Here is a 17,585-nt window from a genome sequence, read left to right on the forward strand (position 1 = left end):
CTAAAGCCGTAAAACTTCTAGAAGAAAACAGGGAAAAATCTTTGTGACCTTGGGGCAGGCAAAGTCTTCTTAGAATATACAAGCATAAAACATTAGAGGAAAAAAATGATAAATTGGATTACATCAGAATTAAAAAGTTTAAAACTTATGATCTTCAAAAGACACCATTAGGAAAATGAAATGACAAGACATAGACTGGGAGAAAATATTCACAACCACATATATCAAACAACTTGTATTCAAAATGTATAAATAACAATTACAACTCAGTAACAAGACAACCAACACAGTTTTTAAAAATGGACAAATGATTTGAATTGACAGTTCACAAACAATACATAAATGACCAATAAGCACGTTGAAGTGTGATCAACAGCAATAGTTATCCAAGATATGCAAGTTAAATCCACAGTGAGATATTACTACACAAGGGCTTCTTAACCTTGGCACTTAACATTTTGGGCCAGATAATTCTGTGTTGTGAGGGGCTGCCCTCTGTGTTGTAGGATATTTGGTAGCATCCCTGGCCTCCACCAGCTACATGCCAGTGGCAACCCACCTACCCACCAGTTGTGAAAATCAAAAATGTATCCTGACGTCAAATGTTTCCTAGGGGGCAAAATCATCCCAGGTAAGAACCACCGCACTACACCATTAGATTGATTAAAATAATATTGACCATCCTAAGTGTTGATGAAGGTGTATAGCTACCGGAACTCTCATACATTGCTGGTAGTAATGTAAAAATGGTACAACCACGGTGGAAAGTGGTTTGGCAGTTACTTAAAAAGCTAAACCTATAACTGTTATAGGAACCAGCCATTTCTCTCCAAGCCAAGAGATATAAAAGCATATGTTCACACAAAGCTATTCAAAATCCTTAGAGAATGTACTATTCTGCATAGGTAAGAATTTTACCCATGGAATGAAAATCTCAAGTGCAAAGAACCTTTTCTTTATTGGCTACATAGTATTTTTCACTCTTCCTTCTAGGATTATTATGCTTTTTCCTGAAACAAAGTTCCTCAGTGAAGATCTGTTGGTGGTAAACTTACTTTTTATCTCTTAAAATGTGTTTCTTGCATTCACTTTCTTGAAAGACAGTTTGATATGTTAATACAATTTAAGAGTGCCATTTTCTCTCTCAGTGCTTTGAAGATATTATTCCATGGTCCTCTGACTTCCGTTATTAAAAAATAGACTGTCAGGGGTGTCTTAAGTGGCTTAGTCGGGTAAGCAGCTTACTCTTGATTTCAGCTCAGGTCATGATCTCAAGGTCCTGGGATGGGCCTTGTTGGGCTCCATTGCTAAGCAGGGAGTCTGCCCGAGGATTCTCTCTATCCCTCTCCCCCTTCTCTCTCTCTCTAAAATAAATAAATAAATCTTTAAAAAAATAGACTATCAGTTTAATTTTTCCTTTGTAGGTAATCTGTCTTTTCTCTTGGATAACCTTTAAGATCTTCCCTTTTCCTTGGAATTTTTCAGTTTTACTATATGTCAAGACATGAATTTCCTTTCAGTTATTCTGCATGGGATTCATTGTGCTTCCTGGAAAAAAATGAGGACAGGTATCTTAAATCCTCCACCAAGAACAAAAGTTGAAACAGGCAAATTTTCTATCTCCTTTTGTAGATGGGCTAGTTTTCCTAGTTCATGTGTCCATTGATAGTATAGCACCTTGGGGTTTGGCTTTATGATCAGGTCTTGGTTTACCCCCCAGTTTCTCAAGTCCTAGGCTTTGTCTTCTCTTCCCCCATGCTGTTGCTCTAGGTTACTGGGGATCCATAACTACCAACCTCAGTAATTATTACCTCTTTGGATTCCTACTGATGATCATTTTTTACTTCTGAGGATTTCTGTTACTTTGCCAGTTCGGCCATACATTTTACAACCAACTAATTAGGTGGTTTGTCCAACATGAGTAAGAATCACTCTGATGGAGGTTAATAATTACCCTAATCTGTCAGAGAGTGGTGCTATCAGGGCTCCTTAGGGCCTAGGACTAAGTATCCTTGTAGTAAATGGCCTCCCTGCTATTGTGCTGTCCAAGTTCTTATTTCTGCTTTTTAGAATTTTTCTGAATCCTCCCTTGTCATTAAATGGCTGACCATCATACTTTCTCTGCTATCAATTTAAACAGTAGTCCCTACTCCCTTCTAAATGGATAAACTAGATAAATAAGCTTGTTATATTTTGCACAAAGTAAAAGTAAATTGTCTCTAAGAGAGGTGGGCCAAAGGTTTTCCTTTGAGTATAGTACATATTCTTTGATATATAAACTCTGTGGCATCTATTTTATGTTGTGTTTTTTGGGTTTTGTTTTATCTTGTTTTGCTCGTTCTAGATTCTGTTCTTTTTTTTTTTTTTTAAAGATTTTATTTATTTATTTGACAGAGAGACACAGCGAGAGAGGGAGCACAAGAGGGGGAGTGGGAGAGGGAGAAGCAGGCTTCCCGCGGAGCGGAGAGCCCGATGCGGGGCTCGATCCCAGGACCCTGGGATCATGACCTGAGCCGAAGGCAGACGCTTAATGACTGAGCCACCCAGGCACCCCTCTAGATTCTGTTCTTAAGATTGACCCAAAAAAGTCAATTTAGGTATAATGAGGTATTACTATACCAATAGTCTGTAATAATCAGCTATTTTGGCCAAATTTTCAAATGTGGGAGGAAACATCTCAAGCTATATGAGAGAGAGAGAGAGAGAGAGAGAGAGAGAGTGTGTGTGTGTGTGTGTGTGTGTGTGTAAAAAAGCATTGGATTTAATCCTACCAAATAAATCACTCTGAATTCTTTTTTTTTTTTTTTTGAGTAGGCAATACCATATTTAGCCACTAAGAAAAAACTGAAGTATTTTCTAATGTTTTAAGTCTATTAAAGTGACTTTCTTTTTTACTTGAAAAAGTTTTTTTATCTTATTTAAATTCCAGTTAATAAAATGACTGTATGCCAATTTATCTTCAATTACGTTTTCATTTTTTCCTTTTACATAAAATGTTACATTTTGTTTATGCTAAAAGATAATTTTACTCATTTAACTATTTTGATGATGTCTTAGTTAGACTCAAGCCTATGGCTTTCTCTTTGGGTCCTATGTACAAATCCTATAATATAATGAAAATGTATTTTTAAATATTTTTGCCATGTGCTAATACTTATAATTTCAAACACTTCCACTCCCCAAATTCTTGCATCTAAAACAGAATGTACTCTCAACATAGCCCAAAAGGGACATATAAAAACTCTGAGGTTGTACTTTAAAACTGTGAACACAACATAAGTACATCCACAAATAGTAATTATTAACTGTATCCAAAATATAGTGCATGGTATTTTTGAGATTAAAAGACAGTATTAGTATGGTAAACTGTAAAGTGGTAGAAGATCTTCCTCATTCAGCATGACAAAATTTCCAAAATTTTGTGCAGAAGGTGAAATTTTAGAAGACCTCTGAAGGAAGTTATAATAATATATTGTTAGTGAAACCGTGAGGGAAGAATGTTTTCAAGTGTCAGGGAGAAATGAATAAAAGTTCAGAGAGGGACCAAAAGTAGGTAAATGGAATAAAGGAAACTGGGATCAGATTTAAATGTATAAGAAAGGCAGTAGCCAGGGACAAGGAATATTGAGAGATGTTATGGAGCATTTTCTGTTTTGGCAGTAGGCTCAGTGGGGAGCCAGTTCAGATTTCCTGGAGAGGAATGATGTTCTAATGATTTTGGGGGTGGGGGCACAGAGGATGGGGTGAACAGTCAGTCATAGAGAAGAGATTGCATGGAAAATAGTGCAGGGTAAGATAGGAAGGGATGAAGAGAACAGTTTATGGTCCCTTGGCCTCTTTCCTGATGAATGCACAATCACTGGAATGTTAACAGTGGAAAGAGAACTAAAACATGGTCAGGCAGCATCATGGTATAGTAAAAGAACATGCCTTTGGAGGCAGACAGGCTTAAGTTCTAACCTTAAGCTGCTTGCTTGCTATGGGACCTTGGGTTAGATACTTAACCTGTCTCTCAGTTTCCCATTTCTTTTTTTTTTTTTTTAAGATTTTATTTATTTATTTGTCAGAGAGAGCACAAGCAGGGCAAGTGGCAGGCAGAGGGAGAGGGAGAAGCAGTCTCCCCGCAGAGCACGGGAAGCCCGATGTGGGACTCGATCCCAGGACCCGAGGATCATACCCGAGCCGAGGGCAGGCACTTAACCAACTGAGCCACCCAGGTGCCCAGTTTCCCATTTCTAAAATGAAAAGAGCATCTATCTAAAGGGTTATTTTGAGGGTTAAATGAGTTAAATATTAAATGTAAGTTAAAGTACATATAAAATGCTTTAGAAGAGTACCTGATACATACTAGCAACAATATGTTACCTATTTTATTAATATTATCAAATCTGAAGCCATGAAGTATAGTGTCTGTCTGCTTCCAAAATCAAATCTGAGACTAAAAATCTGAGTTATTGGTTTTAAAGCTCCTCATCAATTGGCACAAAATTACCTAACTGCTACAATAACTATCAAATGTTCTCCGTAACACAGAATCCTGCTTTCCAAGCCCTTTGTACCTCTTTGCGTTTGGTTTAAGACATCTTCAGTCCAGGTGCCCCTTTAGGAGCAAAAAGACTATAATGGGTGGATCACTATAGGAAATCATAAAAAGAAAGAGGGAGGAAAAAGGAAGAAGATGTGGATATTGTTCTCAAAGACAGACCGGGGTGGGGGGGGCGGGGGGGAACTTGTAGTAGATGCTTAATTAATATTGGTTGAAAGAATGTTGAAATAATATAGAGGTTCATGAATTTAACAGAAACATGTACAACCAGTCCCTGGTGTATAGATATATGAGTGTTAAGTAATTGATAAAACCTTCAGTAAGATACTAAAGATATTAAGATTTAAGTGCCCAAGGAAAATATGAGTTTGATGTAAAGCGTGTCTTTCCCAAATTATGTATTGGAACTCCTTTTTCTTGATTCAGCACAGCTTAGTTATCTGTGATAGTTGAGGATAGAGGAAAAGGATAAAGTGAGGGTTATCACCAATAAATAAAATCTGGAGCTAGTCTCCAAATACTATTTAATTTCCCTCTGCCCACCTTCCTTGGGGTGTATAGAATATAATGAACTATTGAGGGGAAATACACATACATTTTGGACAGTATCCTACAGTATTAGTAGTAAACCTCCTATGTTTTATAGTACAGGAAATAATTGATATGACAAGTCAAGCTGGTCTACTTAAAATAATTCTTTTTAGGGAACTAAAACCAGCAAATGGTTAAGCAGTACTTGAAGAAAAAACAAAAGGTGGTTCTTGAAGATTTTTAGAGAAAATATCAGTAACTGCTTTAGAATACTTTATAAATTTGGCAAGCCAAAAGCAAAATGAAGAAAACTATCAAGTATCGTTTCACAGTGTTTATATGTCTCCATTGCAAGTAACACTCTGTCAATTTGAACAAATACTGAGGTTTGCACTAAACATTACAATGATGAAATCTGTAGCTCTTGAAAATCCTTTCTAAATCCTCAGAAAATTTTCTTCTCAAAGAAGGATATGTATTGAGTAATAAAGAGGGAAAATTGCATAGAATAGCACTGTGTAGTCTGTATAGTTTCCTGGCTTGCTTTGAAGGCTATATTTGTATGTGACTGTTTTTACTCATATTTTTGGATTTGGACTATAACATTTCATTGTTGCCGCCCCCCCCCAAGGAATTTTGGAAATTGAGTATTAGGGAATTTAAAAAGAGAAGGATCTTTTCTTACAGATATTCCCACTCTTAACCTCTATCCACAAACAAGAAAGAAAATTCTATTTTATTACAATTACAGTAATATTTTAAAGTGACTCTAATGTACAGAAGTATCTGGCACAGTAAGGATGAAAACAAAATTATTGCTATGTTATTAAAATCTGGTATTTTTTTTAAGGATTGGTGAAGAGATTTTATCTTTGTTACTTTTAACTCAGGACAGTATATCCTGTTTTATAATGTGCTCTGCTCTGACACTATATAATTTTTTAAAAAAAAACATTGACGGTTGGACCTCATTGGTATCTGGAATGGCTGAGTCCTTACCTGTTTGCTTTGTGGTTGGCTGAAAGCTGTTGCTAAGCTTGTTTTTTTGTTCTTAGAAAATGTTAAAAGTTGAGTGTGACCTACTTGAACTGCATCCTGCTTTTGACTTTGCTTTGCTCTTTTTCCTGATCCACATACTTTTTTATGATATCTTTTGAAGTTTAGATATTTTTCAAACTCCCAATTTGTAAATTTACTGTGTAATATTTTAGGGTTTTATGGTTTTAATTGTATACTTGTGCAAATTAAAGTACTGTGGTTTAATTTTTTAAATCTCGTTGGATACTTGAAAGTTGAAATTTCTGACAGAAAAAAGTTCTAATTGTAGAGAACAAATGTATTCTTTAAGAACCTACCTATTTTAAACACAAAAGATTATTTGGATATCAATAATATCTTCATTGTTACTAAAAACAATCTCAAAGTACTATGTTGTACCTTTACTAAGAAATTTAGGTCAAATTTTTGTGATTTAGGATAAAAGCTCTTATTGATCATGCTGGCATGTGTGTCACTGAAGGATAAGATTAACTTTATTCACGTTTTCTGAGAAGGGCTAGAAGGATTGATAATCCTTTCAGTTATAGACCAGATCCAGGACAGGCTAAATGAAAGTTCTGTTGGAAGGCAAGTTTGGTTTGTAATTCAGTAGACTGTCATAAACCATTGTGATTCTAAGAGCCTTTTCTTTTTAAGGCTCTATTTAACATTGATGGGAATGAGACTTTGAACTTAAGCTCACACACACACACACACACCCCCAACCTCCCCCCCCCCCCATTGCATTCTGCTGGAACCAGCAGAAATCCTTGAATCATTCTCTGAACCTTAAAGCCTGACCCAAGCCTTGTGTAGATAATGTAGGGAGCTGTAGACTAGCATGGATCCTCCAAACCCACTGCGAGTTCTAGAGTGCGGATCAGGAGATGTGGGGTATATAAGGCAGTGATACTCAAATGTGTTACTAATTTTTTTGTCAGCACAGTCTTTAGTCAAACAGTATTACCAGAATTCTGATGCAATATCTAAAACTGTCATTTTATTAATGATGTCTTTAAGTTTAAGTAAATAATTTATCAAGTCAGTGTGAACAATGAGGCTATGTTATGTTTTAAACAAATTTGAAATTAAGGGGTTATGGATTATGGATTATGACTGCAGTATTATTTCTCTATTTTCTTATATGCATAATATCCAGGAAATCTGGATTCACACAGCAAAGAACCCACATGCTGTAGCAGTCCACTCACAGCTATAGTTTTACTCCAGTAGGTGCAGAGAGCCATGAATTTTTTTAAAGGCTAGAACGCACTAACTATACTCTTCCTAATCACTGACAAATTTACAAAAATGTTCAAACATGTGCTCACAGAGATAGTGAAAGAAGCTTTATTTAATCCAGGAACAGAATTACTAGTGGCAACAAATTATTATTATGGTGGTTTCCAATGCATAATGTTGATATACATTAGTAGGTTGCCTTGACAAAGAAAGCTTAAATCTAATATTTCATAATGACTGTAAAGTACTTGTAAGGAATGGATCCTAAGAAATACAAACCACTGGTAATGGAACAAGCCTGGTGCAGGAGGAGGTTAGATTCTAGTTAGTTTAACACTCTTGATAAAATCAGGAATTATATTAACAGACAACTTTAGAGCTGAAATAAAGTTTGCGAGAATATGAAGTTTACCAGCCCTTCATTTTAAATTTGAGGGGGCTAGGGGCACCTGGGTGGCTCAGTTGTTAAGCGTCTGCCTTTGGCTCAGGTCATGATCCCAGGGTCCTGGGATCTAGCCCTGCATCGGGCTCCCTGCTCAGCGGGGAGCCTGCTTCTCCCTCTCCAGCTCTCCCTGCTTGTGTTCCCTCTCTTGCTGTCTCTCTCTCTCAAATAAACAAATAAAATCTTAAAAAAAATTTTTTTTAAAGGGGCTAAAACTGGAAGGGCTGTTAAGAGATTTACAGACTGGGTTTCTGCTTTTTGTTTGTCTGTTTCAGAATTGGGCAGTAAACTAGATGACTCCCCATTTAATGCTCCCTAACAGAGTCCCAAGCTATCTGCCAATCTGTGTGACTTATGTGAGAGGTGTAAGTCTAAATAAAATAGACACCCAAACTCAAATTAAGATATTTCTGCTTGTTCATAGGATATAAGAAATTAAATGCATATAATTTGGCATTTAGTAAATATCTATAAATAATAATTGAATGCTAAGTGCTTACATAATATTAAGATTTCTGTTAATTGGTAATATAGCATTGACATCTGTATATAAACCTATGCCAAAATGTATTTTTAAAATTAGAGTTTTAACAAATTAAGAAAGAATACTACCTTCTCCAATTTGTAATAGCTGAATAAAATCCTATTTTAGAATTTCTCAATCAGTTGCCAAAAATTAGGAAAACCAGATTTTCTCTTACTACAAATGAAATGATCTTGAATTCTGTTCAAGTTTAAGCTCATGTAAAAAACATAATTTTAAAGTGGACTTATCTCTTTTTTTGAGTATTTTTAGCTAACTAGAAAGATAGTAGTGATAAGTAAAAATAAACATTTCCATTGAACTACAATGCCCTGAATGTATATGTACTGTATGGACAAAGGGGAAAATGGCCCACAGAGGTACAGTGAGGATTTTGGAGGGAAGAAGAACAGATGGGAAAGTTCAGTGAATGGCATTTTATTTCTAAGAAGCTTAATAACATGCAAGTAGTCTCTAGATGTAGCCTTATACTTTGTGACCAGGGTAGGCTCTACAACTTAATACCCTCTTGGAAAAGTAGAGATCTCAGAAGGAGGCAAAGAAAGAAGGTAATTTATAGGATTAAAGGACCTACAACTAAAGATTATCATAGAGGAACTGAGTGGGGATTCTTTGAGCTGTGTAAGAAAAACATATTGTAAATCTCTATTCACTACATAGTAGTAATAATCATGCGGTGGGGTGGGCATGGATAGGGAGGTCAGCATAGTTATGAATAAAAAAATAACTTGATTAAAAGATTTTAGGGGTGCCTGGCTGGCTCAGTCGGTAGAGCATCCAACTCTTGATCTTGGGATCGTGAGGTCAAGCCCCATATTAGGTGTAGAGATTACTAAAAATAAATAAATAAAAGAACTTAAAAAAATTATAGATTACATATTAAAACCAGTTCTTGCCTTGTGCTCACAAACAGAAGTATTTTGAGAATTTAAAAAATGTATTTTTTTCAGGGGCACCTGGGTGGCTCAGTCGATAAGTGTCTGCCTTCGGCTCAGGTCATGATCCCAGGGTCCTGGGATCGAGCCCCCAGTTGGGCTGCCTGCTCAGCGGAGAGCCTGCTTCTCCCTCTCCCACTGCCCCCTGCTTGTGTTCCCTCTCTCGCTGTGTCTCTCTCTGTCAAATAAATAAATAAAAATCTTTAAAAAAATAATAAAATAAAAATAAAAAATAATATATTTTTTCATATATGTTTTTAGAGTTGAAATCCAGCTCAAAAAGTATTTTAAAAATTATGCAATACAGTAGTATATGTGCATAGTCTGAGAAATACTTTCTACTTGAATATGTCATATATTTAGTACCTTTGGTGACTTTCTTTTGAGTTTGTATCACTTCCTTTTTCTCCTTCTTTAAAACTTCAGTAGCTCCTAAGTACATATGTGATAAAGTCCTAACTCTCAATTTCCCACCACTCACCTTTTACCTGAACCTCAACCTATTCCAAATTAAACCGATTGTTATTTAACTCAACAATAATGCTGAAAAGTAAGTCACCTCTAAAAATTGTAGCATTTTTTAATGAGTTCTCCCATTTAATTTTGAGATCTCAACAGACACTTTATTTCCTGTCATTTCACCTTAGGCCTAAAGATGTTGAAAGCCAAACTTGGTTACAGAATGTTCATGAATCTTGTCAAACAATGATATGTGTACAGGCAGTGTCTGACTTGTAAGTACCTGCCTGACTTAACAAGTGAGCTATATTTACCATTGCCTGAACCTATACAGCTATCTTTGTAGTGCGAGGAGAGCAAGCAAAGAAAAATCAAAGAAGCTTGGGAGTATCTGTGGGTTCCCAAGGAGAAAATGGGGAGAGACTCTGAAAAATAGAAGTTGCTTTAGCACAGCTGAACCCAAGGACAAGCTGATTCCCAAGCAGAGCCTACCTGCCTGTATAGTAGACCTGAAACCTCCAAAAATGTTTGTCTAGGTGGCCCAAATCTTTCATAAACTGAATTATTGAACTTGAAATTCACTATTAAGCTTTCACTTAAGCTTTTTTTTTAATAGAAATTATCTCTGTGGAGTTCATTCAGTACATATTTATTGAGGGTCTACTATGTGTGAGGCACTTGGGCATTGCAAATACAGCAATGAACAAAAAAAAAAACACCCCATTCTGATTTTATGAAGTTTATATTCTACTGAGTCAGACTAAATAGATTAGTATGAGATATCAGTACCTCATACAATAAACAGTGTGAACTGTTGTAAGAAGCCTTTCTTCCTAGCACTTAACCAGTTATTCTAAGAGGAATAGGGGTAGGTAGTATGAGTAGCTTTTAGTAGACTCAGGTGGAGTCTTCAGGTAGATTCAGGTAAGTTCTATAGTGGAGGGGCTTTAGGTACCATAAGGTTACCAAAGGCCTGGGAAAAGACACTAAGAGGAGTGACAGGGATAGAGAGGTAGAGGAGAGAAGTTCTCAAAGACCAAGATCACTCATTCCATGATTTCTTTCTTTTGAAAAAAAAAAACACCACCACCAGATCTCATCCTGAGTGTAAGAAAGGGAGATAGATTTTTTTTCCTTCCCTTTTGTCCTCAGAATCAAGAACTAAGACTAATACATAGTTATCAAAATTTATAAAATACTCATTAAAAGAAGCAACCCAACTTCTGCTGCTCTGGATTCAGACAGACCTGGGTTCTAATCCCTGATGGCAATTTACTACTTTTATAATCTTGAACAAGTTACCCATACTTTATAAGTTTCTGTTTTGTAAATTTGGAAATAGAAATAATTATCTTCCTTATATATGTCAGTTGCTTTAGTGTCTGATAGATAGAAGTTGGTAAGTTACTAGTCTTATTAGCCTGGAAAACCTGACCACAATTTAACATGCTTATTCTTTGGGGAAAGTGTTTTTCTAATTTAAAACCACTGACATTGTTTGGAATATTGTTTAGTTACAAATATGGGTGATGGCCTATGAGTTTCTAAAACCCTATGCAGAGATTTAAAACTGCATTTCTAAAAGAAGGAACCCCAAAGGAGAAAATGAGAGCAAAGATCTGTCGACAGTCTTGTTCCTTTATAAGTGATAAAATTCTAAAAATTAAATTGAAGAAGTGAGAAAAGTAGAGGACAAATAAGAGAACAATGTAAAATTAAAGTTCAGTGCTAAAAGGATCTCACTGTACTCAAAACATGTTGAAAGGAAAAAAGTGCTTAGCAGACAAGCTATATATATAAAAACAGGAAGATATGAACTGGAGGAGAAAAATCTTGACAAAATTAGTAAGCAGAAGTAATCTTATAAACCAGCATTCATTCTACATAAAATGTTTTAAATGATAATAGGACATTTTTCAAGAATGTTTTAAGCTCACTTTTAAAGGCATTCTTTGGTTTAATGGCTGAAACCACTATGTGTGTTTTCTAACCAATTATTAAATATAATTCCTATTCTAATGAATAGATCTACAAATCTGTAGTACTTTAACATAATTCCTTTGGTTAATGGGAAAATTTAAGGTTTAATATGTGGTCCATGAAAGTGTGATTAGGCCTTTTGGATTGGTAAGTATTCATTCTACTAAAATACATCTATTCTTTTCCATGAATTAACTATTTTTAAAAGTCTAATGGATGTAGGAAAGCCAGTTGCTCAGGAGAGCAGCTAATTTGAGATTTATTTCCTCAATTTCAAAAACAAGAGTATGAGGCATGATTTCCTTTCTCAAGAAATGTATTATGTTAGACAAAATCCACCTTCATCCCTACACTTTGCTTCATTCCTGTTGTTCTTCAGACCCACAATATTGCCTTGCCGAAATTGCCTCAGCAGCCTTGCTAACTCATCTCCCTGCCTCCAAGTTTGCCCCTTGCATTATAGTTTTCTAAACCTTACTGAAATGTAAATCTGATGTTTTTCTACTGTTTAAAACTTTCAATAACTCCACAGTAGTCTTAAGAATGAAATTTACATTATTTAATGAAGCTTGAACAAGGTCCCTCCTTACTGTTGATCTTTTACATGAACTCTATCACTGTCCATACCCACCCCCCTTCCAGACCAAATAAATTTCCTTTATTCAGCTTCCCTGTTTGGGCCACTCTTACTCTCTCTCCTGCCTCTGGGCCTTTGCACATGCTGGTTCCTTTGCTTAGAACTCTGTCTCTACTCTCAAGCCTTCCCTCTTGTCCCTCCCTCCCCCCAGACTTTCTTGTCAAGGCTTCTCTACTAATCCTCTAAGCCCCAACTCAGATGTTCTTCCTTCAGGAAGCCTGTGTTACACCACAATTTCGAGTCCAGACTCTCAAATACATCATAGTTCTCAGCTCAGATAAAGTCATTTGACACCACTCTGCTTTTACATAGGTATGTCAGCTCTGTTCTTGAGAAAATTAAGAGTTGAGACCATTACTGATAATGACATGCAAAAACCTCACTTTATACTGCTGAGTAAGTCTACCAAAACATTTTTAGAGGAAAGGAAATATTTCAGAATTACTATTACTTCTTGGATTAATCAGGATTCTTCATAGAAGAAATAAAATGTTGAAATGTTTAAGTAGCAGATTTAACTGCTGGCCTATAATGATAACCTGTTATAAATATCAAAAGCCTAGTCCTTTCCAATTACTGTTCTGTGCTCAGGATTTCATTTTTTTAGCAGGTGTTTATTGCATGCCATGACACGCCTAGCACTGGGGTTTATTAGAAGCACCTTCAGGACATCTGGCCTACTCAAGAAGTGAAATCTATTACCAACTTTTTATTGAATGATTTGAAACAAAACATTTCCAGAAGTGAAATCTACACAATGATATTTGCAGGTTAATACATTGGTTGGAATTCTTGGTTACTGTAGATTTATTTGGAGACAACCCTTTTAAGTTGGAGAATAAAGTACCTAATTCACCATAATGCTCTATTGTAAAGGGCAGAAATTAGTACTCTTTGAAGAACTTAAGTCAGTCTTTATAGAGACCATAAAGGAATCTTGACGTTTAATGACTTAAAGGTCCTCAGTAAACCACTGAATTAGAATATGAGTTAAAATTATTTTTCGTTTTATGTAAGGCAGCATCAAAATAAATGATTAAACTGAAATTTTCTGGGGGAAAAAAGTAATCCTAATTGCAGTTTCCTATACAATTTTACTGTATGCTTCTTCAATAAATATTTATCAAGCTCTAAGGATCAAACCCTACTATAGTTTGCAGTGTTGATTTGCATTTAATTATTTTAAACCATTTTTGGGTTAGCTAAATGCATGCATTTCCCTTGCCTCTCATTAAAAAATAGAAAGTTAAGCATTTTCCATTTTGCAAATGACATAATTTTAATGTCACAAACAAGGTTATGCCCTAGTAGACAACTAACCCCACAGAAAATAAAAATCACAGCTCTACTCTTACAGAAGCAGAGTCATCATTTTCACATACTTCTTTCATTATCTAGCAGTATGGCTCACATCATATATCAAGTCCATTTATGTTTCCAAGGTATTCATCTACAACCAGTTTATCTTGGAGGGTATTGCTGCAAATTGGATGATTTACTGGATTTATTTTTGCTGCTTGTTTGTGACTGAGTGGGCATTTGATTACACTGTTTGCTTTTGTGACTGTGCTCATAGGGAGAGAGCTTGGAAGCCTCTGTAGCCTTTTCTTTTATGTTAATATTAACCCAAAATTGCTTTTCTTGACCAGTAAAAAAAATTTTGCATGCTTTAGCAATTTGTAAAAGCAGTGTATGAGAACATACAGCATTTATCTTTTTATCTGGAGAAGATAAAAAATAATCATTTTAACCTGCTTTTAAAATATGACATTTTAAGAGCTATAAGAGTAACATTCTTCTCTGAGACATTGTATCCTCACTTCTAAGACTGAAACTTATTTGCATTTAGGAGTCCTGGTTCTGTGTCTGTCAGTTTTTATTGATTTAAACTCTGCTTGTTTCCTTCTGTCAGAATGTTCCAACTTTTTTTCCTAACCTGAACATGCAAGCTTTTGAAAACACAAGAGCAGACATGCAAAAAGAGATCTTAGTTGATTTTTTTAAAAAGTTAATGAAGCCATGTAAGGAAATAGTGTTAACACAGGACTTGAGAGATTCGCGTTCCAGATCCAACAATGTCAGTTATTTATGCTCCTTTATAACCTATATTTTCTGAAGTTCTTCATCAGATTTCAGAGAAATTCTTTCTTTAGAACCCAGGGCAATTATGAGAGAACATTAGAAATTTTAAAGCCTTCAAATATACTCGCGAAGAAAAAGGAAATTCAGAGATAGCTACCAAGGCTTATTTTCCATGTAGGAAGAGTGATATTATTGTTTGTACATAGCTTACCAAAACTAATTTTATATTGAATATAGACCACAGTCCCGTACTCGCTCCAACATTCTGGGCCCATTCAGCGTTGTTTGGGCATTATGGGAAAGGACGAGAGGGATTTCAATAGTTTATAAAATGTAAAGCGAATTTGGTTCTTCTTGGTGGTGTCAGGGTCAGCACAGAGGTTGGTTGCTCTTTCGCTCAAGGTAAATGAATCCGAGCGGGTGGAAGGAGGGCAGGCTCTCGACTGCTGATGCCGGGGGCAGGGGCACATTTGCCTTTCACTGACGCGAAGGGCTTGCGCCGCACCTTCCAGCCATGGTGCCAGCCGAACGAACCCGTTCCCGACGTAAGAATCAGCTTCTGGGGGCAGCTCGGACGCTCGAGGTTGTTTTTCGCTGGGCCGCTTCAGACCGCCCATCACCGCCCATCACCGTCCGCCCCACCGCGTCAAGGGGGCGGGACTCCGTGGCGCCGCGGGCCGGCATTGGCGCATGCGGCCGCCGTGCGGGCGGAGTGACGGCGGGGGCGGGGCCGCGCGGCTTGTTTGTCCGCGCCGCACCATCGCCGCGGTCCGCGCTGACTGAGGCGCTGCAGCCTGGAACCTGGCCGTCGGCTCAGCGCTCGCCTTCTCGGCACCGCCGCGGTTCTTCTGCACGTCCGCAGCGGTCCCCGCGCCGACATGCGCCTGGCCACCACAGCGAACGAGGCGTACACGGCCTCGCTGGCCGTCCCGGAGCTGCTGGGCTGCAAGCAGTGCGGCGGGGGCCGCGGCCAGGACGAGGTACCCGGGCGAGGGGCCGGGCGGGCGGGTACCGGGCAGAGCTGCCTGGGCTGCGCTGAGGTCGCGACGCCTCCCCGCCTTCGTACCTAACAGCTGCGGAGAACGCTCCTCGGGGAGGGTGCTCCTGGAGCAACCGCCCGGCCGGCCGCCCTGCCCGCCGGGGGCGTCTCGGGCTGGCCCGCGCCCCACAGGTGAAGGGGCGGCCTGTGGTGGGTGGAGAGACGATTTCCATCGTGAGTCGGCCCTGGACAGAAAATGCTGAGGCTGGCAGAGACAGCTGCCTTGGTCATTTAAATCGAAGTCTCCAAAACGTAAATAACGTTGTCTTCTGTACAAGTCTCCACAAGTCAGAACCGAACAAAGCTCTAGTCTGACGGTAGAACAGCCTGTGGATTTTTTTTCCCTTCAGCGTCTTGTCAAAACAGATTATCAGTGACCCCCGCTCCCTTTGCCTCCTACTTAAAAAAAGAAAAAAATACATTTGAGTCAGTTAAAAGATAATGTTGCCTGGAATACGTATGTTCTGCCAGCTCTATGACGTTATGCAGTGTTCACCCTTGTTTATGAACCATCCCTTTTGTGTCTGAAATGGCCTTCAGAAAGCTGTTTAATCGTAACATTTTGTATTTTTCCTAAGTGGTTGTAAATAGGGCCCCAGTTGAAAGTTACTAATAAACCTAACTAAAATTTGAACCTTTAAAAGGCTCTTCTTAATTCAAAAGCTGACAAGGAGAAAGTAGAGAAATAGTAATTAAAATTTGAATTGAAATCAGAATGCTGTGTTGCCTTATTTCAAGAAATCTAAATAGGAAGTAATTTCTCTGCAGCATTGCCCACTTAAATGACTCAGTTTTAGTATTTATATTTTTTGTAGATGGAGTCTACATTGTGAATGTACTACATATATTCATATAACTTTAAATGAAGACACTTTCCTATGAGGGTTGTAGAACAAACTTTTCTAGCTTTTAACATTCATAGATACATAATACGTTCCTAATTGTTTACAGATAATACAACAACCTAAAAAAAATTGTTATAACTGTTCTTTGGAAACTTTATCAGAGAGAGAAAACTGTGTGAAAGTGTTGAAATAGCATTTACGGTTTCTGTTTGCAGGCCATAACAGATCTTTTCTCATTTTGAGTAGAAGCGATCCCCAGTCATCGTGCTTGAATAGATCTGTTATTTCTGGTGGCATTTGTGTGCAGAATCCTCGTTCTGGCCCAGATCTAGAATCTCTAAATATAGCCATGTAAACTGGAAGATAAAGAGATACATTTTAGCTTGCACAGTGCTTATGGGATTGTGTTTAGGAAGCTAGGAAGCGGCTGTAGAGTTGTATTTTATTTTTAACACATCCAGCATGTGAGAAAATAAGTTAGGAAGTAGTGCTTTATAGGAAAACTTCACTTTACAAAAGAATAACATGACTCTTTCAAATAGCAAGCTTCCATAGTGCTTTAAAATGAAACACTTTTCAGGGATGGAACTCCTGACTAAAGTATAGAATACACATATGGCTAAGTCAGCCTTACAAATCTAGTAATTTGAAGTCCGTGGGTTATTTTTTAGAATGTATTTCATAGAAGACTGGATACTGGAAAATGAGGTACCTGAACTTTCAATATTTCTAAGTTCCCAAGTAGAGTTAATGACAATTTTAAAAGAAGCACCAGTACATTTTTTATAGCAGGATTTTTTTTTTTTTTAACAACACTTCTGCATCTCTTCATTTCTATTTAAAATTTTTGAATGTCAGAAGGCTAGGACCCATCTATAAGCAGGGGTTCTCCTGAAGAAGGGAGAGTGGAGTGGCAGCTCTCACATGTCACACAATTTATTGTTGCCTGGTTGAAGTGTGTTTCAGAAAGCACATACTGCTTTTATAATTTTTAAAATCAAAATATCAGTACTGTGGTCATTGGTATAAAACATCTAGACAGTTTTTTAGAAGTACCCCAAGTGCAGTGAGAAAAATCATTCAAATGATCTAATTATATTTATTTTTCAACTAGTTTTGCAAGTGGGTAGACACCAAAAGCCAAGAAATGCTTTTATTTTGCATTTGTGGCAAATCATTCATTCTTTCACTTAAGGATATTGCTATAGATTCATAAATGTATCTGTAATACATTTGGAAATTATTAGAACAGTACTTCTAGTGTA

General features: G+C 37.3%; 1 protein-coding gene across 2 annotated transcripts in view; it reads left to right on the forward strand.

The window, feature by feature from the left end:
* SESN1 (sestrin 1) overlaps positions 1-17,585 on the forward strand; it is a 112,674-nt gene that overhangs the window by 76,152 nt on the left and 18,937 nt on the right. The window contains exon 1 of one of the 2 annotated variants that reach the window (XM_036075295.2): positions 15,166-15,416. The exons of the other annotated variant lie outside the window; for it this stretch is intronic. Coding sequence (XP_035931188.1) covers positions 15,315-15,416 — 102 coding nt within the window. The 5' untranslated portion in view covers positions 15,166-15,314. Of the gene's footprint in view, positions 1-15,165; positions 15,417-17,585 lie in introns of those variants that run through there. 2 annotated transcript variants of the gene reach the window in all.

This window comes from Halichoerus grypus, chromosome 9 (genome assembly GCF_964656455.1).
Source record: "Halichoerus grypus chromosome 9, mHalGry1.hap1.1, whole genome shotgun sequence".
In the NCBI taxonomy this organism is placed as follows: Eukaryota; Metazoa; Chordata; class Mammalia; order Carnivora; family Phocidae; genus Halichoerus; species Halichoerus grypus.